At 41.5% G+C, this 19747-nt stretch overlaps 1 protein-coding gene across 1 annotated transcript in view; it reads left to right on the forward strand.

Moving 5' to 3' along the window:
- drosha (drosha ribonuclease III) overlaps positions 1 to 19747 on the forward strand; it is a 91464-nt gene that overhangs the window by 69197 nt on the left and 2520 nt on the right. The window contains exons 26-31 of the mRNA XM_067578647.1: positions 892 to 997; positions 3042 to 3183; positions 6934 to 7016; positions 8659 to 8762; positions 12570 to 12662; positions 13691 to 13737. Coding sequence (XP_067434748.1) covers positions 892 to 997; positions 3042 to 3183; positions 6934 to 7016; positions 8659 to 8762; positions 12570 to 12662; positions 13691 to 13737 — 575 coding nt within the window. The remainder of the gene's footprint in view (positions 1 to 891; positions 998 to 3041; positions 3184 to 6933; positions 7017 to 8658; positions 8763 to 12569; positions 12663 to 13690; positions 13738 to 19747) is intronic.

The raw sequence follows: 19747 nt of genomic DNA on the forward strand, positions 1-19747 counted from the left end.
ATGTGCTCCGTTGCTGTATGTACCTCCTCACTTGTACGGCCCTCGCTTAACGCTCCCCCCCCCACCATCACCCTCCACCCCGACGCTTCCTGCCCTGGCACAGCACCAGCCCCACATCTGCAATGCTAATCTATAATTCTGTTTAATTAATGACCATTACAGCAGCAGCAGCAGCAGTAATGCCCCCACCCCTCCTACCACCACCACCACCACCACCTCGCTGCCCTGTCTAGCACTGTGCAGGGGAGTCACAGTATGCTCCCTGCCTTTCACTGCTGCTGGGAAGAAAGGCGGGGGGAAGTGATGTACAGTATCACAGCGCTGCCATTAGCTTTTTTTTTTTTTTTTTTCTAGGAATTGTTAGAAGGATGGAAGTTGTTCTCCAAACCTGCTCGCTGCTGCTTTTATGGGCTTAGGATTTTTTTTTTTTGACAGGCGCTCTTGCAGGTGTACCAGAGGTTTTATAAGCATGTTTTTTTTTTTTTTTCTCTCTCCCCCCTCCGTTTTATATTTGAATTGCAATCAAAGCCCCGTCGGTTTTTTCTTCAGAAGGGGCTGCTACTTCAGGCAGCCTCCAAGTTGTCACACAGTCTGTCAGTGCAGCTGTTCCCAAAGGCCACCCATGAAATGTACATCAGCCGACTTCACTGTTTCTGTTGAAAGACTAAAAGCCTGGTAGATTTGTCGAGAGAGCACAATGCCTTTCATGCCCCACTGATGTGTAGCTGAATAACTTCATGTGAAACCCTCCCTGTCCTCTCTTTTTTTTTTACCCCATGTCTCCCTGCCTTCCCACCTTACCCTCTCTACAATTTAATTTTCCCTTGTATCCGTCTTTTATCTCATGAGGGTTTTTTTTTTTGTGTTTTACCCTTCCTTGCTCTCATCCAGCGGCCACAACCAAAGGATGGAGTTCCTGGGAGATTCTATCATGCAGCTGGTGGCTACAGAGTACCTTTTCATCCACTTCCCCGACCACCATGAAGGACATTTAACAGTAAGATCAAATCGCTTAATTCACATGTGTCATCACACTCTCACCCACCAGCATGTACTTTTCACATTTGCGCCTGTGTTTTGTCATTTTCCCCATCTTTGTGCTTCTGTCGTCTGAAGTTGAATGAAACTATTGTTACCTTACACCGCTTTTCTTGAAGTAAAGTTTGTGTGTGTGGGTGATGTTTTATCCCCCCCCCCCCCTTCCTCATCCTTCCTTCTCGTCAATCTTTGAATCTCCAAGTGCAAGCCAGGTATTCACACAACAGAATACAGACAGAATAAGACATCCAAAGTATGTCTGGTAACTTAAATAGATATTTGGCAGCTATAGAGAAGATTGTCATCATTGTCTGGTGGCTGTTTTTCCTCCACCCTGAATTAAGAGGACTGACTTTTCCTTGCTTTTAAGATAACATAAATACTATATGAAATAACACCTCAAATTCCTCAAATTAGCCTCCGTTTGCCTTGATGACAGCTTTGCACTTCCCTGTTTGATGAGATAAAAGGCAGAAATCTACTGTATAGTACAGTTCATTTAAATAATTGGTTTCAATAACATCACATTACTGTAATGAGTTAAAAAAAAAAGAAAAAAGTAATCATTTAGCAGATACTCGAGATATAAAAAGCTGCACACTCACAGCGAGGCAGGTTCAATCTCTTACTGTAGTGTCTCCGGGTTTTGTTAGGTGCTCTTTCAAACACATTTGGCAGCGTTTTGTGGGTGTAAAAACCTGTCAGGAAATCATGTTGTTACAGTAGTGACTCCTATTATTGGTCAGCTGGTCAGATGAAGAAACCCACAATGCTAAGCCCTACTGGCTAGCCTTTCTCTCTGGATGAAGTCATACTCTTCCTCTATGAAGTCACTTGAAACCTGAGTGTTAGACAGATAAATTGGCCGGGCGGATATATATCAGCTACTGTTAGCTTACTGCCGATGTTGTGTTTGTGTGTTTGTGTGTGTGTGTGTGTGCGTCCTTCCTTCCTTCCTTCCTTCCCATCAATCTTTGAGTCTCCGAGTGCCAACCAGGTATTCACCTCCTGCCTCTTTGCTTGTTTCCACAAAATAACTGTCTTCCACTCCTCTACCCCCATACTGCGCCTGTATGTTTACTGTACTCCTCGTGACGGGTATTGTCATGAGACAGAATCTTTCAGCGGTTTTCAATAACACATCTTTGTCGACACATTTTTTACTGAAGCTGTCAAGTGTCTGAAAAATAAAGTTTGTGTGTGTGTGTGTGTGTGTGTGTGCACGACTTGTAACCACAAGTACAAAGCAAAACGATCACACTTTGAACTCGCGAGTCCATTTTCCAACAGTGTCGGACGGAACTCCCTCTTTTCATTTGAGCATCAGCGCTTCTCCTTTACCTATTCGAGGCTTGAGGGATTGTACCGGTCTAAAAGTGAACACGAACCTCCGCGGTTATTTATTTTCAGTTATTCCTTATAGATGGAAGCCGTGACGTCATTCGTATAAAAGCTTCTACGGGCTTTTTTGTTAAAAGACCGAGAGAGAGAGAGAGAGAGAGCTCCAGCAATGCCCCAAGAGTCAAGATGAGGTACATCTGAAATGGATTTCAAATCGGGGGGAAAAAGGAAAAAGTGCTCATTCAACTAGTGTGTGTGTGTGTTTTACTGCGATTGTGATTGCGTGTGTGTGTACTGTTAAGGAGGACACATCACAGCGAGACAGATCCAGACAAGTCATATTGCATTCCATTTGCTTTTTTCCCCTCGCATCTTGTAGCTATATTTAACATGTTTGTGTTTTTCCTTTTTAGAGACGTAGATGTACCTAACCCAGTCTAACATGTTGTCATCCGCTCAGCTCCAAGTCACAATGTAATATTTAACAGAGCAACATGCAATCTCCCTGAAACATTTACTCCACATTACCATTTCCGTCTTTGATGAATTATTCCATGTGGGGTTTATTTTGATGTTTTTTTTGTACACAGTGTGTGTTTGTGTAGGTATATGTTCATATTTCTTGAAAGCTGGACATCTATAATCTGTTGGTTTCTCCGTAGCTACTCCGCAGTTCGCTGGTCAACAACCGCACGCAGGCTAAAGTGGCCGAGGAGCTCGGGATGCAGGAGTTCGCCATCACCAACGACAAAACCAAACGACCGGTCGCCCTTCGGACCAAGACTCTGGCTGACTTGTTGGAGTGTATGTTCACAGCTCTTTGATTCATTCGCTGAGAATACAAAAATGAAAAGAGGAAAAGAAAAAAAAAAAGAAAAAATCTTTATAGACCTTTATAGACCCTCACTCAACCTTTTTTTTTTCTTGTATGTCTCTCCAGAATGTGCAGTTTAAGATGGCAGCATGAAGTACCATTATTGATTTCTTTGTTCCCTTTGTGTTAGATGTCAAACACAGTCACTTCACTGCTGAAGACACTGGGAGATGTGCTGAGTAGGAGGGGAGTCGTTAGTGATGATTTTTTTTTTTTTTTTTTTTTTCTCTTTTTCTTTTTAAATTCCACATCAGCCATAACCGCCACAATATCCCACAATCGACAAGCTACTCGTGGTATTCTATCAGCTAAAAAAAAATAATGTTTTTGAAGAGAATAAGACATCCAGAGTATGCTTCATAACTTTAATGGACGGCGGCAGAGTCACATTTGGCAGCTAAAGAGACGATTGTCAGCTGTTTTTTTTCCACCCTGAATGAACCCTTTCATGCATGAATTATGGTAACCTCAGTCAGGATTTTTTTCCTAAGTGTTTTTATTCCTCTTTAGGCATGAAAAAAACATATTTGAACTTTTTTAAACATGCATTTTTTAAGGAGTTTGTCCAACTTAGTGGACAGATGATTAATTGTCTCCCAACATAACATCAATACTAGGAAATTTAAACAATTATAGTACTCCTTAGTTATTACAAAATTTAATATACCTGCAAGGGTCTGTTACTATAGAAGGATTGGCAAGATATTCCTGAGCTGCTGAGGCGGCCATCTTGGCTTTGAGAAATTTACGTTGCACTTATAAAGGCCGGCCAATGGATGGAAGTGTATGGGATGACACACTAGAGTCCACTGTGTCGGCTGATGTGCAACTATACCATTAAAATCTCATGCATATATAAGAAAACGGCTTTTGAATAGCTGTCCACTGTAGTGACCACTATGCATGAAAGGGTTAAGACTCTTAAGATAACATATAAATACTATATTGAGTGTGATAAACTGTCTATTTCTAGTAAAATTAACGTTTTACTTCCTATATTATATGTCATACTAGTCTGAAAAGTTTGGTCACACCTACTCATTCAAGGGTTTTTCTTTATTTTTACTATTTTCTACATTGTCAAACAATACTGAAGACATCAGAACTATGAAATAACACATATGGAATTATGTAGTAAACAAAAAGAAAGTGTTCATATTTTAGATTCTTCAAATTACAGCTTTTCACACTCTTGGCGTTCTCTCAACCAGTTTCCTGTTTGATGGGATAATAAAAGGCAGAAATCTACTGTATAGTACAGTTCATTTAAATAATTGGTTTCAATAACATCACATTACTGTAATGAGTTAAAAAAAAGTAATCATTTAGCAGATACTCGAGATATAAAAAGCTGCACACTCACAGCGAGGCAGGTTCAATCTCTTGCTGTAGTGTCTCCGGGTTTTGTTAGGTGCTCTTTCAAACACATTTGGCAGCGTTTTGTGGGTGGAAAACCTGTCAGGAAATCATGTTGTTACAGTAGTGACTCCTATTATTGGTCAGCTGGTCAGCATGGCCCTTTCTCCCACAATGCTGAGCCCTACTCGCTCGCCTTCCTCCTCCTTCCTGTTAGACAGATAAATTGGCCAGGCAGATATATATATATATATATATATATATATATATATATATATATATATATATATATATATATCGGTATATTTAGCCGATAATAAACAAGAAATAACATGAAAAGAGGTAATTAAGAAAGTGTGTCACCATGACGACACTGACAAGTATTGACGAGTGTAGTTTTGAACTGTTAAAGGTTCTGGGTCACAGTTTCGATATTTTATCAATATTTGAGAGTTTTAAAATAAATCTAGTAACAATATATCAGCTCATAGTATAAAACTATGCACCATAAATTCATATATGCCAAGCCGAGTGCTGCATATATGTTTCCAAGCCAAAAAAAAGTCCAAAAACTAACTTAAACAACTTTCACAAACAATAAAATTCATAAATCACTGAGAAAAACATATATATACATATCTATACAAATATATAATACTGGAAAAGTCTGAGTAAATACTAATTATATAGTCCATTGTGTCTTCTTTTATAGACTTTGGAGATAAAGTTAGCAAACTGAAACACATCAAAATTTAACAACCATTCAAATCTTTTATCATTTATATAGAAGAATATAATATTTCAGGGTTTTGTTGAGTCATTTCATGAAAATGGGAATCAGTTTTCCACCCCAAATCCCTCAGCTCTCTCTCTCGTCTGTTTTCCTCCTGAATATTTTTACCAGTCTCAATGGCCAGAGGAAGAAAACCAGCTCTCGAGTGCAACTAAAGATATTTGGCTCCTAGATAAACGAGACAAGAATATATGATTAAGGGCCAAACGTCGGTTTGATATGCATATATATTTTTAATTCTGGCTCTCCACAAGAAACCTCTTTTTCTCAAACTTCTTCATAAAAGCTGACTTTTAATTAAGTTATTCCGGTAGATATACTTTGCAGAAGATTGAGTAGATTTACTCCATATAAACACCTCATTTATTCTACCTTCTGCCATTTAGGTTCTGCAAATCAAATACATGTTTCGACAGCGAAATGGTTCCTTTTTATTTTACTTTTCTGCATATTTTATGGTTTCAAGCCTCCTGTTAAAAGACAACATTACAGCAAAAAAATCAAGGTTTGTGTATGTACAAATTCATTTTTATGATGTTTCCTCAATTTCCTGTTCTTAGGGGTATTTTAAAACAAGTTAGTATTGCTCCACACTCAGAAACACCTGGCGAAAATGGGAAAACACACAAATGGAGTGTATGGGCCTAACTGGGATTGAGCTGATGTGTATCAGAGGACACTCAGAGAGTGATTATGTAGTGACAGGGACTGTAATATAAATAGAATAGACCTTTTCCATACTGGCAGAAAAAAAGAGGGGGAAAACAAACAATGAAGGAAGCATTAATGCCTTCCGGGGCGCTATCGAATAGTCGGGCCTTTAATGCATGAATCACACGTGCAATTCACTAACACACACACAAACAACAAAGCTTCATATAATTTGCCTTTCATATTATCCTTCAAAGTTTAGACCAGATCATAGTTGATGACACGGGAAGGGAGACGACGAGGGGTCAGCGCTGAAAATGAGCGCTGGGCTCTTCGGCATATGAACAGTTGTGCCCCGCAGCTACGAAAAAAAGGGCCCCACGCCGGCCTCCTGAAATATTACCTATTATTCCTCTCTCATGTCCCGCACACACCGTCTTAGTCACAGAAATGAGTGAATGCACTGGCAGCTAGTGGAAGAGGAAAACAAAGGGACAGCCGTGAGATGAAGATGACACCCAGGGCACCTTCTCTGCTTACATTTTATATCTTTTTTTTTTTCGGTTCAGTTAGACCCGCCAGTTACTCTCCATTCAGCTTGACACACAGCTGAATGGAGAGTTTTATCTTATATATTATATAGATGTTTCTCTGAACTCTGTTTGGCCTTCCCTATACCAATTTCCTGTTTGATGGAAAAGGCTGGCGACTACTAACCAATCTATTTATAGTCCTTATGATAACGTCACACGTGAGGTTTGTCCTCCTCATTGTTTTATTTACTGTAGATGTTTAGCAGGACAGATAAAGAAGCCACTCTTTTTATTGCTTTATGTTTTTTATAAATGCTTTCTTTCTATTTTTTTCTTTCTGTCTGCAGCCTTCATCGCCGCCCTCTACATCGATAAAGACCTGGAGTTCGTGCACACCTTCATGAACGTCTGCTTTTTCCCTCGGCTGAAGGTGAGCCCCTTATTGATGGCCATTCAAACGACGTTCGCGCCTGATCAATGAGCCGCTGAGCGGGTACCTCAGAGAGAAAGAACCAGAGACGACGACGATGATGAGGAGGCAGTTAATGGCTGAGCCCTAATGGCGCTAGCATCGACACACGAGGCTTGAAGTGGTGCTCGGGCTCTTGAATGCCTCTCCCGAAGGCGGCGGCGGCTCGGATCGCTATTTTAGTCGTCTTTAATGGGAATCGCAACACTGTCGGGATGCATTTATTTGGGTTGTTAACTTTAGTCGTCAGTGTTGTCTTCTATCGATCCAAGAAGTGCCGTTGATGGTGTCCACTTCTTGAGTGTTACCAGGAGTTTAGTCAAGACTTCCATCGCCATATCTGATGAAAGACAGATGTTTTATCATCAAGCATCATCGAATCGTCCAAAGTCCCGATAGAAGAGCCTCTTAATACAGCTGCTGCGGTAAAAGACGCAAACTATCACATACACTCTCATACCTGAACCAGACGTGTACACAATCAGGCACACACATGCACATGTACGAGTACCCACACCGCGCGGACGACTCCTTGTGAAGCTGCTGCAGTGGTCTGATACGCCATACTAATTGCTGTCTTGGTGTGCCTCTCCAGGGAGAATCCCTAGCTCTGGAGTGAGCTGAGCTTTGCGTCATGGTCGCTGCAAGAGAGCACCTCATTTCCACTTCCAAGAGAAAAGTTGTGAAACAGCCAGCAAGTCTCCTTACATAGCCTTCTGGAAACCACAGCGTTGCACACTGTGCTGCTTCATCCAATTTGGATGGAAATAGAGAGGCAATACCAGGGACATAAAAGCTCCTTTCCTTATGTTCGCATTTTTTTTTTGCTGCACTGTGATTACGCGTATAGAGGAGGGGGAGGGATGGAGGGGGGGGTTCGTCTGAGTGTGAATGCATCTGTGCATTTGAAATGGCTTGTAGTAGAGCCGGGCTATATGCTACGCTCCTTTCAAAACAGCCAAATTTCTCTGCTTTAAGCAAAAGGGAGTGTAGATGCCCCCCAGAGAGAGGAAAAGTGGGAAGTAGAAAAAGGGAAGTAAAGTGCGGAAGCAAGAACAGCAGAGATGGAAGGGGTTTGGGGAGGATGGGGAGGGGGAGCAGTAAAGCGAGAGAGTAAGAGAGCGCGAGCAACAGAAGCAGAAGCACTCTTTGTAGAAAATTAATAGGAGCAGACAGTTCTGGATTCAAAGTCTGCCTTTTTATGACAAGGCTGCTTCCCTGTTAATGGAAGGGCTTTTAGAAGTCCCCCTTGGATAAGAGAAATGTATCAGGGCTGCACACCTGGGAGACTCCCAGGCGCTCTTTATTTCTGGCCGGGGATTGGCTTTTGTCTTAAGTAGCCTGTGATTTGTACTCACTGCGAAGACACAAATGGAGAAGAGAGCAAATAAGTGAGTGCAAAAAAAAGGAGGAGAGGGTAAGGGCGCAGAGGGTCATGACAAGAATGAAATAAAAAAAATTTTTAAAAAAGCAGGAGCAACCGAGGGAGACGGTTTTTTGTAAAGGCAGATGATTTTTTATGTCGTACGTTTTCTGAGTTTGTGAAAGAGGCGGTTTTGATTTCATGTGTGTGTTTTTTTTTGTCGGGTTTGTGTCGTTGCAGGAGTTCATTCTGAATCAGGACTGGAATGACCCCAAGTCTCAGCTGCAGCAGTGCTGTTTGACCCTCAGAACAGAGGGCAAGGAGCCTGATATCCCGCTGTACAAGTAAGACCCCCAGAAAAACACACACAGAGAGACACACACACACTCTGCACTAGCTGGAAGCCATGGTGAATTATAGTTTTTTTTTTTTTTATTAATATGTCTCACTCTAAAATCCATCTTTGAAAGTAGAGTTTTGACGGCAGAGATCTTTTAAAGTCCCGATATTTTGATGTTGTTTTCAAGATCTATCACATTTCATATTGCAATATCATTATAAGCTATCATATTGTGAGTTTTTGTGTGTTTGGTTTTGGTTAAACGAGCAAATTAACTACCTGACAAATGACAATACTATACAATAACACAATATCCGTGCTCATTAATGTGCAGTTTTGCTCATAATGGTCTTATACACTGGTTCCCAACCTTTTTCTTTGGTATATTTCTTCTTCACTGCCATTAATTTCAATCTTTGCTTTCAGGTATTTATTTTAACCATGCCTCCATTACTTTTAACAAGCTATTTCAACCATTTATCCATCATTTTTAGCTGTGCTCTGCTAGAGCTGATATTTTTTCATTTAAATCTCCATTTTTTTCAGATTACATAAACTACTTCTTCCCAACAAAGCCACAATTTTAACATGTGCTCCCAAGCAACTGCAGAAGTACCTTGGTTGGGAATCACTGGTCTAACACACCCATAATACACCAATATTGACCTCGATATTAACAGTGTGCACACTCGTGATATACTCTAATGTATTTCACTCTATTTTTTGAAGAATCTGAGATTGGTGCACTGATATAACCTAAACATGTGCATGCACTCATTCACGTGTACACTCTACTTACAAGAATAAAAGCAGTCACATCTTTCCTTCTCTTCAGCGTGTGACCCAGTGTCTACATTCGAGATGGGTATAGTCAGGCATCACATGGGTGTCGGTGCACATTCAGAAAAATGGAACGGCACAAACATAATTTACAGGACTTTTCTCCTTGCCGTTGGTCCCTGAACATTGTGAATAGCTGTGTAAAGGTCTCTGTTGTTGTGATAAATAAACACTCCCAAAGAGACCTCTTATTTGACAGAAAGGTCAAGGAGCAAGTGTCATTTGACAGAATGCTTTTGAGAGCTGCCATGAAACAGTGTGTGTGTGTCGCCATGGAAACACAAACAGTGTTTTCTCTCGGAAAAAAAAAAAAAAAAAAAGGGGGTCAACTCGACGTGCAAGGGCGGTTGGAGATGGAGTAGTTTTATGTACAATGAACTCCACAATCCAGCGTTTAATCAGTTCCCTCTTCTTCCCGTCCTCTCTTCCTTGTATTTGTTTGACTGTCTTCTCAGCTCCCCTTCTGTTTGTTATTCGGTCTATCTGCCTCACGGATGGTGATTTTTGACACAGCGCAACTCTGACACCACAATCAACACTTCCCTCTAACTCTATCGCCCACTAGAACGTGAACTAGAAACAAATAGAGCTCCTGGGTGACTTGAATTTCAAAATTCAAACACACATTTACAAGAATAGACTACAGATTAATTTGAGGCTTTCGCCGAACCCTCGAGTGTAATTATTAGGGCCCGAGCACCGAGTGGTGCGAAGGCCCTTTTGTGTCTGAAGGAATTATTATTCTTCTCCCCAAAGAATAGCATCTTTGAGGAGCTAAATGAGCTCAAAAACTCATAAAACTCTGCACATGCAACACAAATGGTGAAAAATTTAATATTTTATGGGTCGTGGGCATGAGTGTTGCAAAATGGCTCGACAGTGCCCCCTAGAAAACTTCAAAGTAGAAGCTCCCACCTTTAAATTTGAGGTAGATAAATGAAATTTGGTAGGCAGACGTATCATGTTCAGATTTACAAAAAAGCCTCTTGGAGCCATACCCTAAGTCTAACAGGAAGTCAGCCATTTTTTGCCATTTGCAGGCTTTGTATTTTAACAAACTCCTCCCAGAGATCTTTCATCGAACACTGTTGCTGTGGCGACACGGCGAATGTCGATGTTTCGCCATGAAAGAAGAAGTTGTTGTAACTCCTGTGTACATTGTCCAATCTGACCCAGATTTCTCCTGCTTGTTAAGAGTCCTGACCTGAACACACCTACGTGTCAATATTGAGTCATAGTCATAGGACCACCTACTCACAACAGGAAGTCAGCCTTATATGACAAACATCATCTGATTTACATGGAATTTACACGTTGTGGTCAACCGTAGCACCTCCTAGTGGCAACAGGAAGCAAACCTTATGTTACAAACTTCCTTTGATTTACATGAAATTAAATTTGATGTGCAGCAACATAATGTACATTTAGTGCGTGTTTTCTAGCACCACATATTTGACACAGGAAGTGATAGTTATCTCCTTCATGCAATCTTTAATATTCATGAAAATGTATATCCATAAGTCAGAATGGTACGCTTTTTTTATAGCATTTCAAACCACAGCCGCTAGCATCACATCTGTCAAAGCTGTCTTAAGTCTGAATTTGTTTACAAGTGTGAAGAGTAGAGAAACAGAGGGCGAGACAAGAGTGTGAGTCAGACAGAAAGAGACTAAATGACCGAGAGAGAGGGCAAGAAAGGACACATAAAGGGAGAAGGAAATGAGTTAATGCACCGAGGCCCCCCCCCCCCTTGCTAAAGGTTCCCTGGTGGATGTGTCTGGCTGATGACAGATCCACACCTCAACCCCAGCACCGTCACTTTACCGTACATCTCGTCTGGGCAGGACACACCAGGGAGTACAGACATACACACTTTCACATGGTGCAGAGGACGCTTGAGTCAGTAGCATCTTTTAGTGTAAGCTTGTACGGACCCTCTACACTGCTCCCTCTTCTCCCTCTCACACTTCCATCTGCGCTCAGCCTCGGAAGCTTGACAACTTCCCAACAGCCTCACAGATTTCCTTTTTTTTTTTTTTTTTTTATCCCGTCTCGTTTTGTGTTATTTTAGCAGCGTGATAATTCCGAGTGACACGCCGCTCTCCCTGTTGAGATTTGGCTGAAGCAACGCGCACAAGAGTCTTATTTGCTCCTCACATGCTTATGTGCTTCTTCATTTGTAAGTGAGAAAGGGGGTCTGAATTATTGATAAAGTGTCATAAGTGACCACATTGCATTAAAAATGGATCGCTCTCCTGAAATAAGTAAATTGTCTGTGAATAATTTAGGTGACTCACAGCTTGGTTCTGAGATGTTTATGCTAATGTTAACATTTCAAGCATCTCCCCAAGTTTTGTCTGCTGTCTTGTACATACGTCCCTGTAGAAATGGAGCAAAATTGACAGCTTGATTTTTTATTTTTTCTTCTAAATGAGGTACATCTGTAAATTAGTTGAGCGCTATTCTCTCGCCGTCTCTCTTGGATTTTTTTTTTTTTGGTCCCTCTTTAGCTTTTTCTTTGTTTACCCTTCTAGCGCACCAAAAGACTCGGGGGTCCCTCAAAGACGATTGTCGTTCTTTATTTCAATTCCTTTCCCCATAATGTCATCTTTTTTTTTTTTTTTTTTATTTCTTTTACCAAACACAGATCTCGGTATCTGAACATGATGGGTGTGGGGAGTTGGGGAGGCTTTAAAAGTTGTTTATATGGTCCTCAGATGGCTTCTGTGTGCTCTCAAAGCACGCTACTGAATCAAAGCGCTATTCCCCTTCTCTCAACCCGCGGCTTGAGATGAATTATATTTGTTCCAATTGAAAACTTTTTTTTTTTTTTTACCTCCCTTTTTCTTGTTATTTTTTCTGAAGGACATTGTCCCTGAGTGTCCTTGTGCCTTTCTCCTGGGTATTGTTATTATTTCTCAACTCTACCCTCCTCTTTCTCATCCCATATTTTCTATGTTTGAATTTGCAGGACCCTGCAGACAGTGGGGCCCTCGCACGCCCGCACCTACACCGTCGCTGTGTATTTCAAAGGGGAGCGAATCGGCTGTGGCAAAGGCCCAAGGTGAGTAAGACAAGTACAATATAATAAGACACAACAGGACAAGGCTCCCTTCTTCTCAATGCACACCGCTAATGGGCTCAAGAATAATGGCTGTGCTTTATTGATGGTGTTTATTATAGCAATTAAGCTCTTGTTGGCCTATTCTATCGGGAGAGACATTATGCGGAATGAAAATGAATCGATTCATTATTGATTTGACGTAAATTGTGTTATGGAAATATCACTGTGACGAAGCGACGTGCTGCATTTGGCTCTACCTGGGATTTTGTTCACAGCAGGACAGTGTGTGTGTGTGTGTGTGTGTGTGTGTGTGTGTGTGTGTGTGTGTGTGTGTGTGTGTGTGTGTTTGTGTTTGACTGCGCACCTTTTGTATGTGCTCATGTATTCACGCTTTTGTAAAGTAAAGAAAGTGAATATCTGTGCGAAGGCCTTTTCAGGGTTGAAGGGGTTGGCGATAAAGCTGCAGCTGAGCCTGCGAGAAATGAAACCTAAATCCATCAAACATCACCCCCCCACCACCACCAACCCTCCACCACCACCACCACCACCACCACCACCACCACATGTGGAAATCCCCTCCACGGCCCCCAAATTGAAAGCGCTCTCTCTCTTGCTCTAAGCTGGCGATAAGTTTGTCCCATCCATAGGATCTTTGACAGCTTACTGTTTTTGTATTTACATGACTTAAGCTCCCAGCCACCTCCGCTGCTGGGCTATGATCACACACCACATAATATATACAGAGGGACGGTGAATCGCAGGCGTAAACAGTGCCCAGCGCCGAGCCGCCAATAGGCTTACCTTTTTTTGAAATGTGTGCACTGTGTTACCTGGGATTGTTAGGCAAAAGGGGCTCTTTCAAAACAAATATAAAGCACTTTTGATAATCCTCTCAATATTGGGCCTGTTTTTTTGACAGAAATTCAAAAAAAAAAAAAAATTTTGAATATGCTAAAGACCTTTTCTCCCTCTTTCTCTCTCTTCCTCTCTCTGTCTCCCTTTTTTTTAAAAAAATATTTCTAATCTAGCATCCAACAGGCGGAAATGGGAGCTGCGATGGATGCGCTTGAAAAATGTGAGTTGTTTGGCATCATGAACCCCTCCCCTCCACACACACACACACACACACACACACACACACACACATTTTCACACTTTAAGCCTTTCACATGCTTTGCCTCAGTGTTGAATATTAGCCTTGGCTGTACAGTATGCAAGATGGCTGGCAGAGAGCTGTGGCCTGACCAGCCGGTTGGCTGCAACATATAGGATATTAGGCTGTTTGAAGTGCTAGCCCAGAGCACAGGCATGAGGCCTAGCCAGAGATGGAGAACCAATAAAACAAGGACGGGGGTAAAGCTAAGCGTCCTCGACCGTGTCAATCATCCCAAGAGACTACAAGAAGTTTGTGTTGAGGGTTTGCGCAAAGTTTTTTTTTTTTTTTTTTTGTGTTTTCGAGCCCTTTTGTAGACCACGAGAGCGAGCGAGGCTTCACACTATGAGCCGCTCTCTTGTGCTCCTCTTCAGATTTGAAGGAGTGCAGCTGATGCGTTCCCTATGCGCTGCTTCACTCCTTGGCTGTTTTTCCCCATCTTGTCATCAACCACCACTTAAGGAAAATAGATAGTGTTTTTTTTTTTTTTTTTAGGCATTTACAATGTCTCATTCACTGCCAAGTAAAAATACAATTACAGGGCTCTCTGTAACACGTTCACCCACCATTTCCATCATCTCCCATTCTCCTCTTATATTCAATACATATGGATGCATAACATCATACATTTACTGTATAAAGGGTCGTGTTCAAGTGTAATTTTTTTGGACTGGCCTCGCTCGCCGTCACCTGCGACCGCCGCATTAATCAAATGTACAAATTGTTCATTACACAACTAATTAGCTTGAGGTGAACACAAATGGCTTTGTTGGAACAGGCCTGCAGAACTCACAAAGAGCAGGAAGGTCAAACTTTGATTTCATTTGGCTCATAAATGAGGCCTCCAGCCACTCGTGATTGATACTGTTTATGCACCTAAGCTTTAGCTTTTTATGAAATATTAGTGTTAAGGTTTTATTATTTTAAAGCAGTTATTTCTGCTTCCCCTCCATGTCTGCTTCTGGCTCTCCCCTCCCTCCTTATCAGGGGGGCGTAATTCAGTGCACACACCTCTCTCCTGTGTCTTCCTCCCTCCCTTAATTCCTCCCATTTCCTCTCCCCAGTGTACACCTCTGTCACCATGATTGATAGATGCTCATTGCTAGTAAATGAACATTTCCCCCCCCCCTCATAAATTGCTGTTTCATGTGACTAGATTAGCAATGCCTTTTTTAAAAGGTCAGTTAATTTAAAATCATCTCTTCAAAAGTCTTCCTTCCTTCAGCGCAAAATGCTTCCAGTTCGAGGGCTTTGTTTGACTTTGTATTGTCACTTAATTTAAACCCGATAATTTACAACTCAAACCCCTTCAGCTCGATGCGCCGTCGTCTTTCACCCCGCGCTCCCGAGTATCTGAGGTGAGCCTGTCAATTATATGACTTTAATTAATTAGTAGAGAACAAAACCTAGATAATCTGCTAAATAATGTGATGATATTCAATCTGTTAATGGAATTGATAAGATTAGATGAATAAAATGTTAATTAGCCTATTGACACAAAAGGTTTAAGTTTTGATAATCAATAATTTAAGTCATTTATCAAGAAAAACACAAATTGTTTGCTGGTTTCATGTTGTTTTTGGACAAAATAAGCAATTTGAAGACATCAACTTGGCTTCTTGGAGCTTGTGATGGGCATTTTTTGACATTTTATAATGATAATAATAATAAAAAGTCATCAGTTATGGCTTTAAAATGTTTGTGTGAGGTTGGGAAATCCCCACGAGTGGTTGAGGTTGATCCACCATCCATCATTTACATGTAGCACTCATTATTTAGAGGTCATATTTTTTAATATATAGTCAGCTGATCATTATTTATCTTTCGCAGCTCACTATTCACACCTACATTAATCACTCCGGTGTAAGAAACCTCCCCCCGTAACGTTCGGTTATCCCGTTGTTGAAAGTATTCTTGTTGAGATAAATATGCAAGGTCAGTCAGCAGGTTTCAAACACGCCTTTTGAAGGATGTGTGCGTCTCCTGACCATGAGTTTTATATAATGAGACTCAAGCTCTTCTGCTACAGAACCGCCTGACGCATCAACTCCTATCGGAGCCGCATTGTCTCTCATGTGATTGTCAAGGGCCTCGCTTCATTTGTTCGCATAGCAAGACTAATCAAGGACATTAGCCCCGGTGTCATGTAATTCGTCATTGATTGTCTTGTTGGCCCTCGCTGCAGCATTGGCTACACCATTACTCCTCTTGTACAACAGCCCCTACCTTGTGTTACTCTCTCGGATCGAAAACGCACCTCCCCTCCACGCGTCAGGATTCATTTCCATGTTTTATTTAAGGCCTCCTTGAGTATCAGGAGCACTCGGAGCAGGATTGAACTTTTTTTTTGGTTTCCTTGGCTGACGGAATCCGCGGCTCCGGCAATGTCGGAGAGGTGAAAGACACGGCCGTGTTCAGTCAGACAGCTCAGAGCTCATTAAAGAGACCGGGGGGCCCCGATATTTGGTGTGTGTGTGCTGTCTGTAGCCGATCCGCTGGTGGCTCAGCTGATTCACATTTCATTATTTGATGGCCCACGTTTTGACAGTCTCCTGCCTGTATCTGTCAAGGCAGAATTAAATGTTAACCAAGGCCCAGACCGGGAGAAACATGAGTGCAAACAAATCGAGCCGAGAGCAGCCAGGTAGGTGTAGCGCGGATCCAGCTGAAGGAAGGAGTCGGCGGTTGCGGGGTTTCTCAGGCCCTGAGGCTCCATGCGCCATGCACCGTTAGGTCTAAGGCAACATCAAATATACATGGAAACGGCTTAACCATTTATCATTCATCCTCTCAGATAGTACTGTCTCTGTTTAAAGTCTCCAATCTCTCTCTAAGACTCAACCCCCCTCCCCTCCCTCTTCCCTTTCCCCATTTTTTTCCAGCTTCCTCGCAGCTGCTTGTTTCTCGAACAATGCAATATCTGTTGAATAAGAGAAGGAGCCTCGATGTGGCTAGTAGCTGGAAGGGGGACTACATTCTTCCCTCAGCTTTCTCTAAACCCCTTAATCTCCGGATAAAAGCATTGGATGGATAGAGGCAAAGTAAAGTACAGTATGCAGGATCTCTATTCACTGGCTTTAGTCTTTTGTTTGCCCTTTGGCATGGCAGGGAAATCCCTTCATCAGCACCGCTATACAGCCACACTATTGGCTTGTTGACTGATGTGGTGTGCGTGAGCTCTAGGTGATAGACTCAGCCCGGCGCAGTCTATTGTGGAGTCTTCTCACAGCGCAGGCTTAGGCTGAATAGCGAATGCCTAAGTGAAAAGGACACTGTATGTTCTCATGCCCTTAAAAGGGGGGGAGCTGATCCCTCATCACAGATTTCCAACCTCCAGCCCGCTGTGCGAGCGTGCGTTTCGGCGGCGTCAGCAGACACAACAGGCCGCGTTGTTGCCGAGGCCCAGACCACCGAATCTCAAGACCGCAACCTCCGTCCTTGAGAGGAATTACCGCATTGTCGATAAACAAAAGACCTGAGCTTGAGCTCGAGTGCGTTAACGCCTTTTACCAAAGGTGATCAGTATGCAGAGTACGCCGGTCGTTTCTCAGAGGTACTTTTCTCCAGAACGCCGGACAGCTGAGAATTCTCAATATGTCTTCAACGATGCCCAACACAGACTGAAATGAAAAGCCTTGTGTATTCTTTAGCATCTCCCCATTCTTTGACGCCTGCTCTTGCGCCGCATGTTAAACAGTGTAAATGGCCAAAGCTTTTTTTTTTTTGTCTCCTCTCGAGTGGTTTATTCTCAAGTCATCTCCCAGGGAAAAATGCTGGTGATTTCCATATTTTAACTGCAATATGTAGTTTTCTCTCCAAGGCTCACCAAGTGTTGCTTACTCACCGAAAGCATATTGAAATAGATTGTGTGTTTCTGTGTGTGTGTGTGTGTGTGGCCATGCATGTGTGTGTGTGTAACTCAAATTTTCCCTGAGAATGATTTCTCAATGTATTCTTTCTTCAGGATTTTTTTTTTTTTTTTTTTTTTTTGATCCGTCTTCTTTTTAATAGGATATTGCTGTTATCTTGCACTTTTCCTCTCTGTTCCCATAATGAAGAATTAGAGTGTTGCGAGAGGAGGAATAATACATCGTGCTCTTCTATTCACAAGTCAAACACATATGTGAATTGCAGCTTTTGCCAGTGTTTTCATTTACTATAGGAGGCTTCTGAATTTTGATTATAGGAACTAGTTGCAGACAACAAAGCACTTGGCCTTAAGACATTCATAGCCAATTCCTTCAGGCAATCAGCTGAAGTATGTGTGTTGTACTTAGTCCCAGACTGTGGTCAATCACTGTTAAGTTCACAAAATGGCAAAAAATAGGGAAAATACCTATAACAGCTTCCTAGAGCTCAAGACGACGCCTTTAAATCACGTGTTTTGTCCAACAAAGAGTCTAAAACCCAAAGATATTCAATTCGTTTTGCTTGATAAATGACTAAAATCATAAATTCAGTCGTTGACCATTCATTTTCTGTCAACTGAATAATGGGAAACACATAAAACTCTTCTTTTAATAGACATTAGATGAGGCATTCTTTAAATAAACTGTACAAGTGATGTATTTTCAAACCACTGATTTGCTGACGAAGTGCTAATCAGCGCCATTGAGGGCGTTAAACACAAAGCAGATGGATAATGTGTCGCTCAGACACGTGAGAACCCATTTTTACTTCCTGCTCCCGTGGTGTGTTTCTCCGACTGTGGATATGTGTCTGCAGCCGTTTCCAGAAAAACAACACTATCCGCCACCAGATCGTCGAATAGTTGGCTCAATCCCTAAGGCGCCATATTATCAGCTGTGTGTCCACTGTCTGGACAATGGTAATAATTAAATTTGTCCATTTATCTGAGATAATATACTCTATCTGCACTTGATACAGCACAGGCTATAAGTGTTTAGACAGTGACACATTTTCTGTTGTTTTGGCTCGGTACTCCAGCACTTTGGACTTGAATCAATGTGTGAGGTTAAAGTGCTGACTCAGCTTTTAGGCATGAGGGCGTGTGTGAGGGTGTGAGGTCTCTACATCCCCTAACTCTGTCACATATTAAAGGTTTCTTTGTACTAACTGGCTTCACAACACACAAAAGTGATCCTGGAAAACCAGTCACAAGAACACTACATTTAAATTATGACATGCAAACGAAAATCACATTGACTTATTTCATGTGTTTAGCTGGAATAAAAGTAAAATATCTAGAATAATCATTAGCTACTTTTCAACAACTGAGGATGGATCCAATACTAATCCAATGTTTTTGTGTTTTAGCTTAGAAAATACTTGAATTTCAATGTAGATTTAATATCTCTCTGCCAGGAATAAAGGAAGTGATGCCATACAAACGAGTTAAATGTAGATATCAGATGTCTGATACTGAGGTGAAATGGGAAAAGCTCTTTGTAAGCAATGCTCAGCCATTTTTCACTGGACTTTATTATTGTTCCCATTTGTTCCCATTTCATGTCCAAGGCAAAAAAACTAGAGATGCAAATTGTAGGTTTAAAGTTTACTTATTACAATTTGCATAGAAAGCTGTGATTATCAAATGAATAAGAATGATGAAACAAATTTGTTTCTCACTAAAATGTGTCTTGACTGCAGGCTGGTTATAGGAAAATGATGACAAATTTATCCATTTCACACTGACTTCTGCTCCTGAACACTGCAATACCAACATAAATTCAAACACAGCTAAAAATTAAGACACAAAATTGAACAAAAATCAACCTAAAATCAGAGTTACACTTTTAACCATACAAATAAATACTCACAAATTGACAGTGCTCACAATGAGACCAGTTACTAACCAGCAACTTGGGCCCATGAAGCAATCAACGACTATTCTCTACTCCCTTATGGCAGCTGAAGCTATCATGGAAAGTTTGGAGTTAGCAAACATTTTCAGAAAACATCTTCAACCAAA

The sequence above is a fragment of the Thunnus thynnus genome, chromosome 21 (genome assembly GCF_963924715.1).
Source record: "Thunnus thynnus chromosome 21, fThuThy2.1, whole genome shotgun sequence".
NCBI lineage: Eukaryota > Metazoa > Chordata > Actinopteri > Scombriformes > Scombridae > Thunnus > Thunnus thynnus.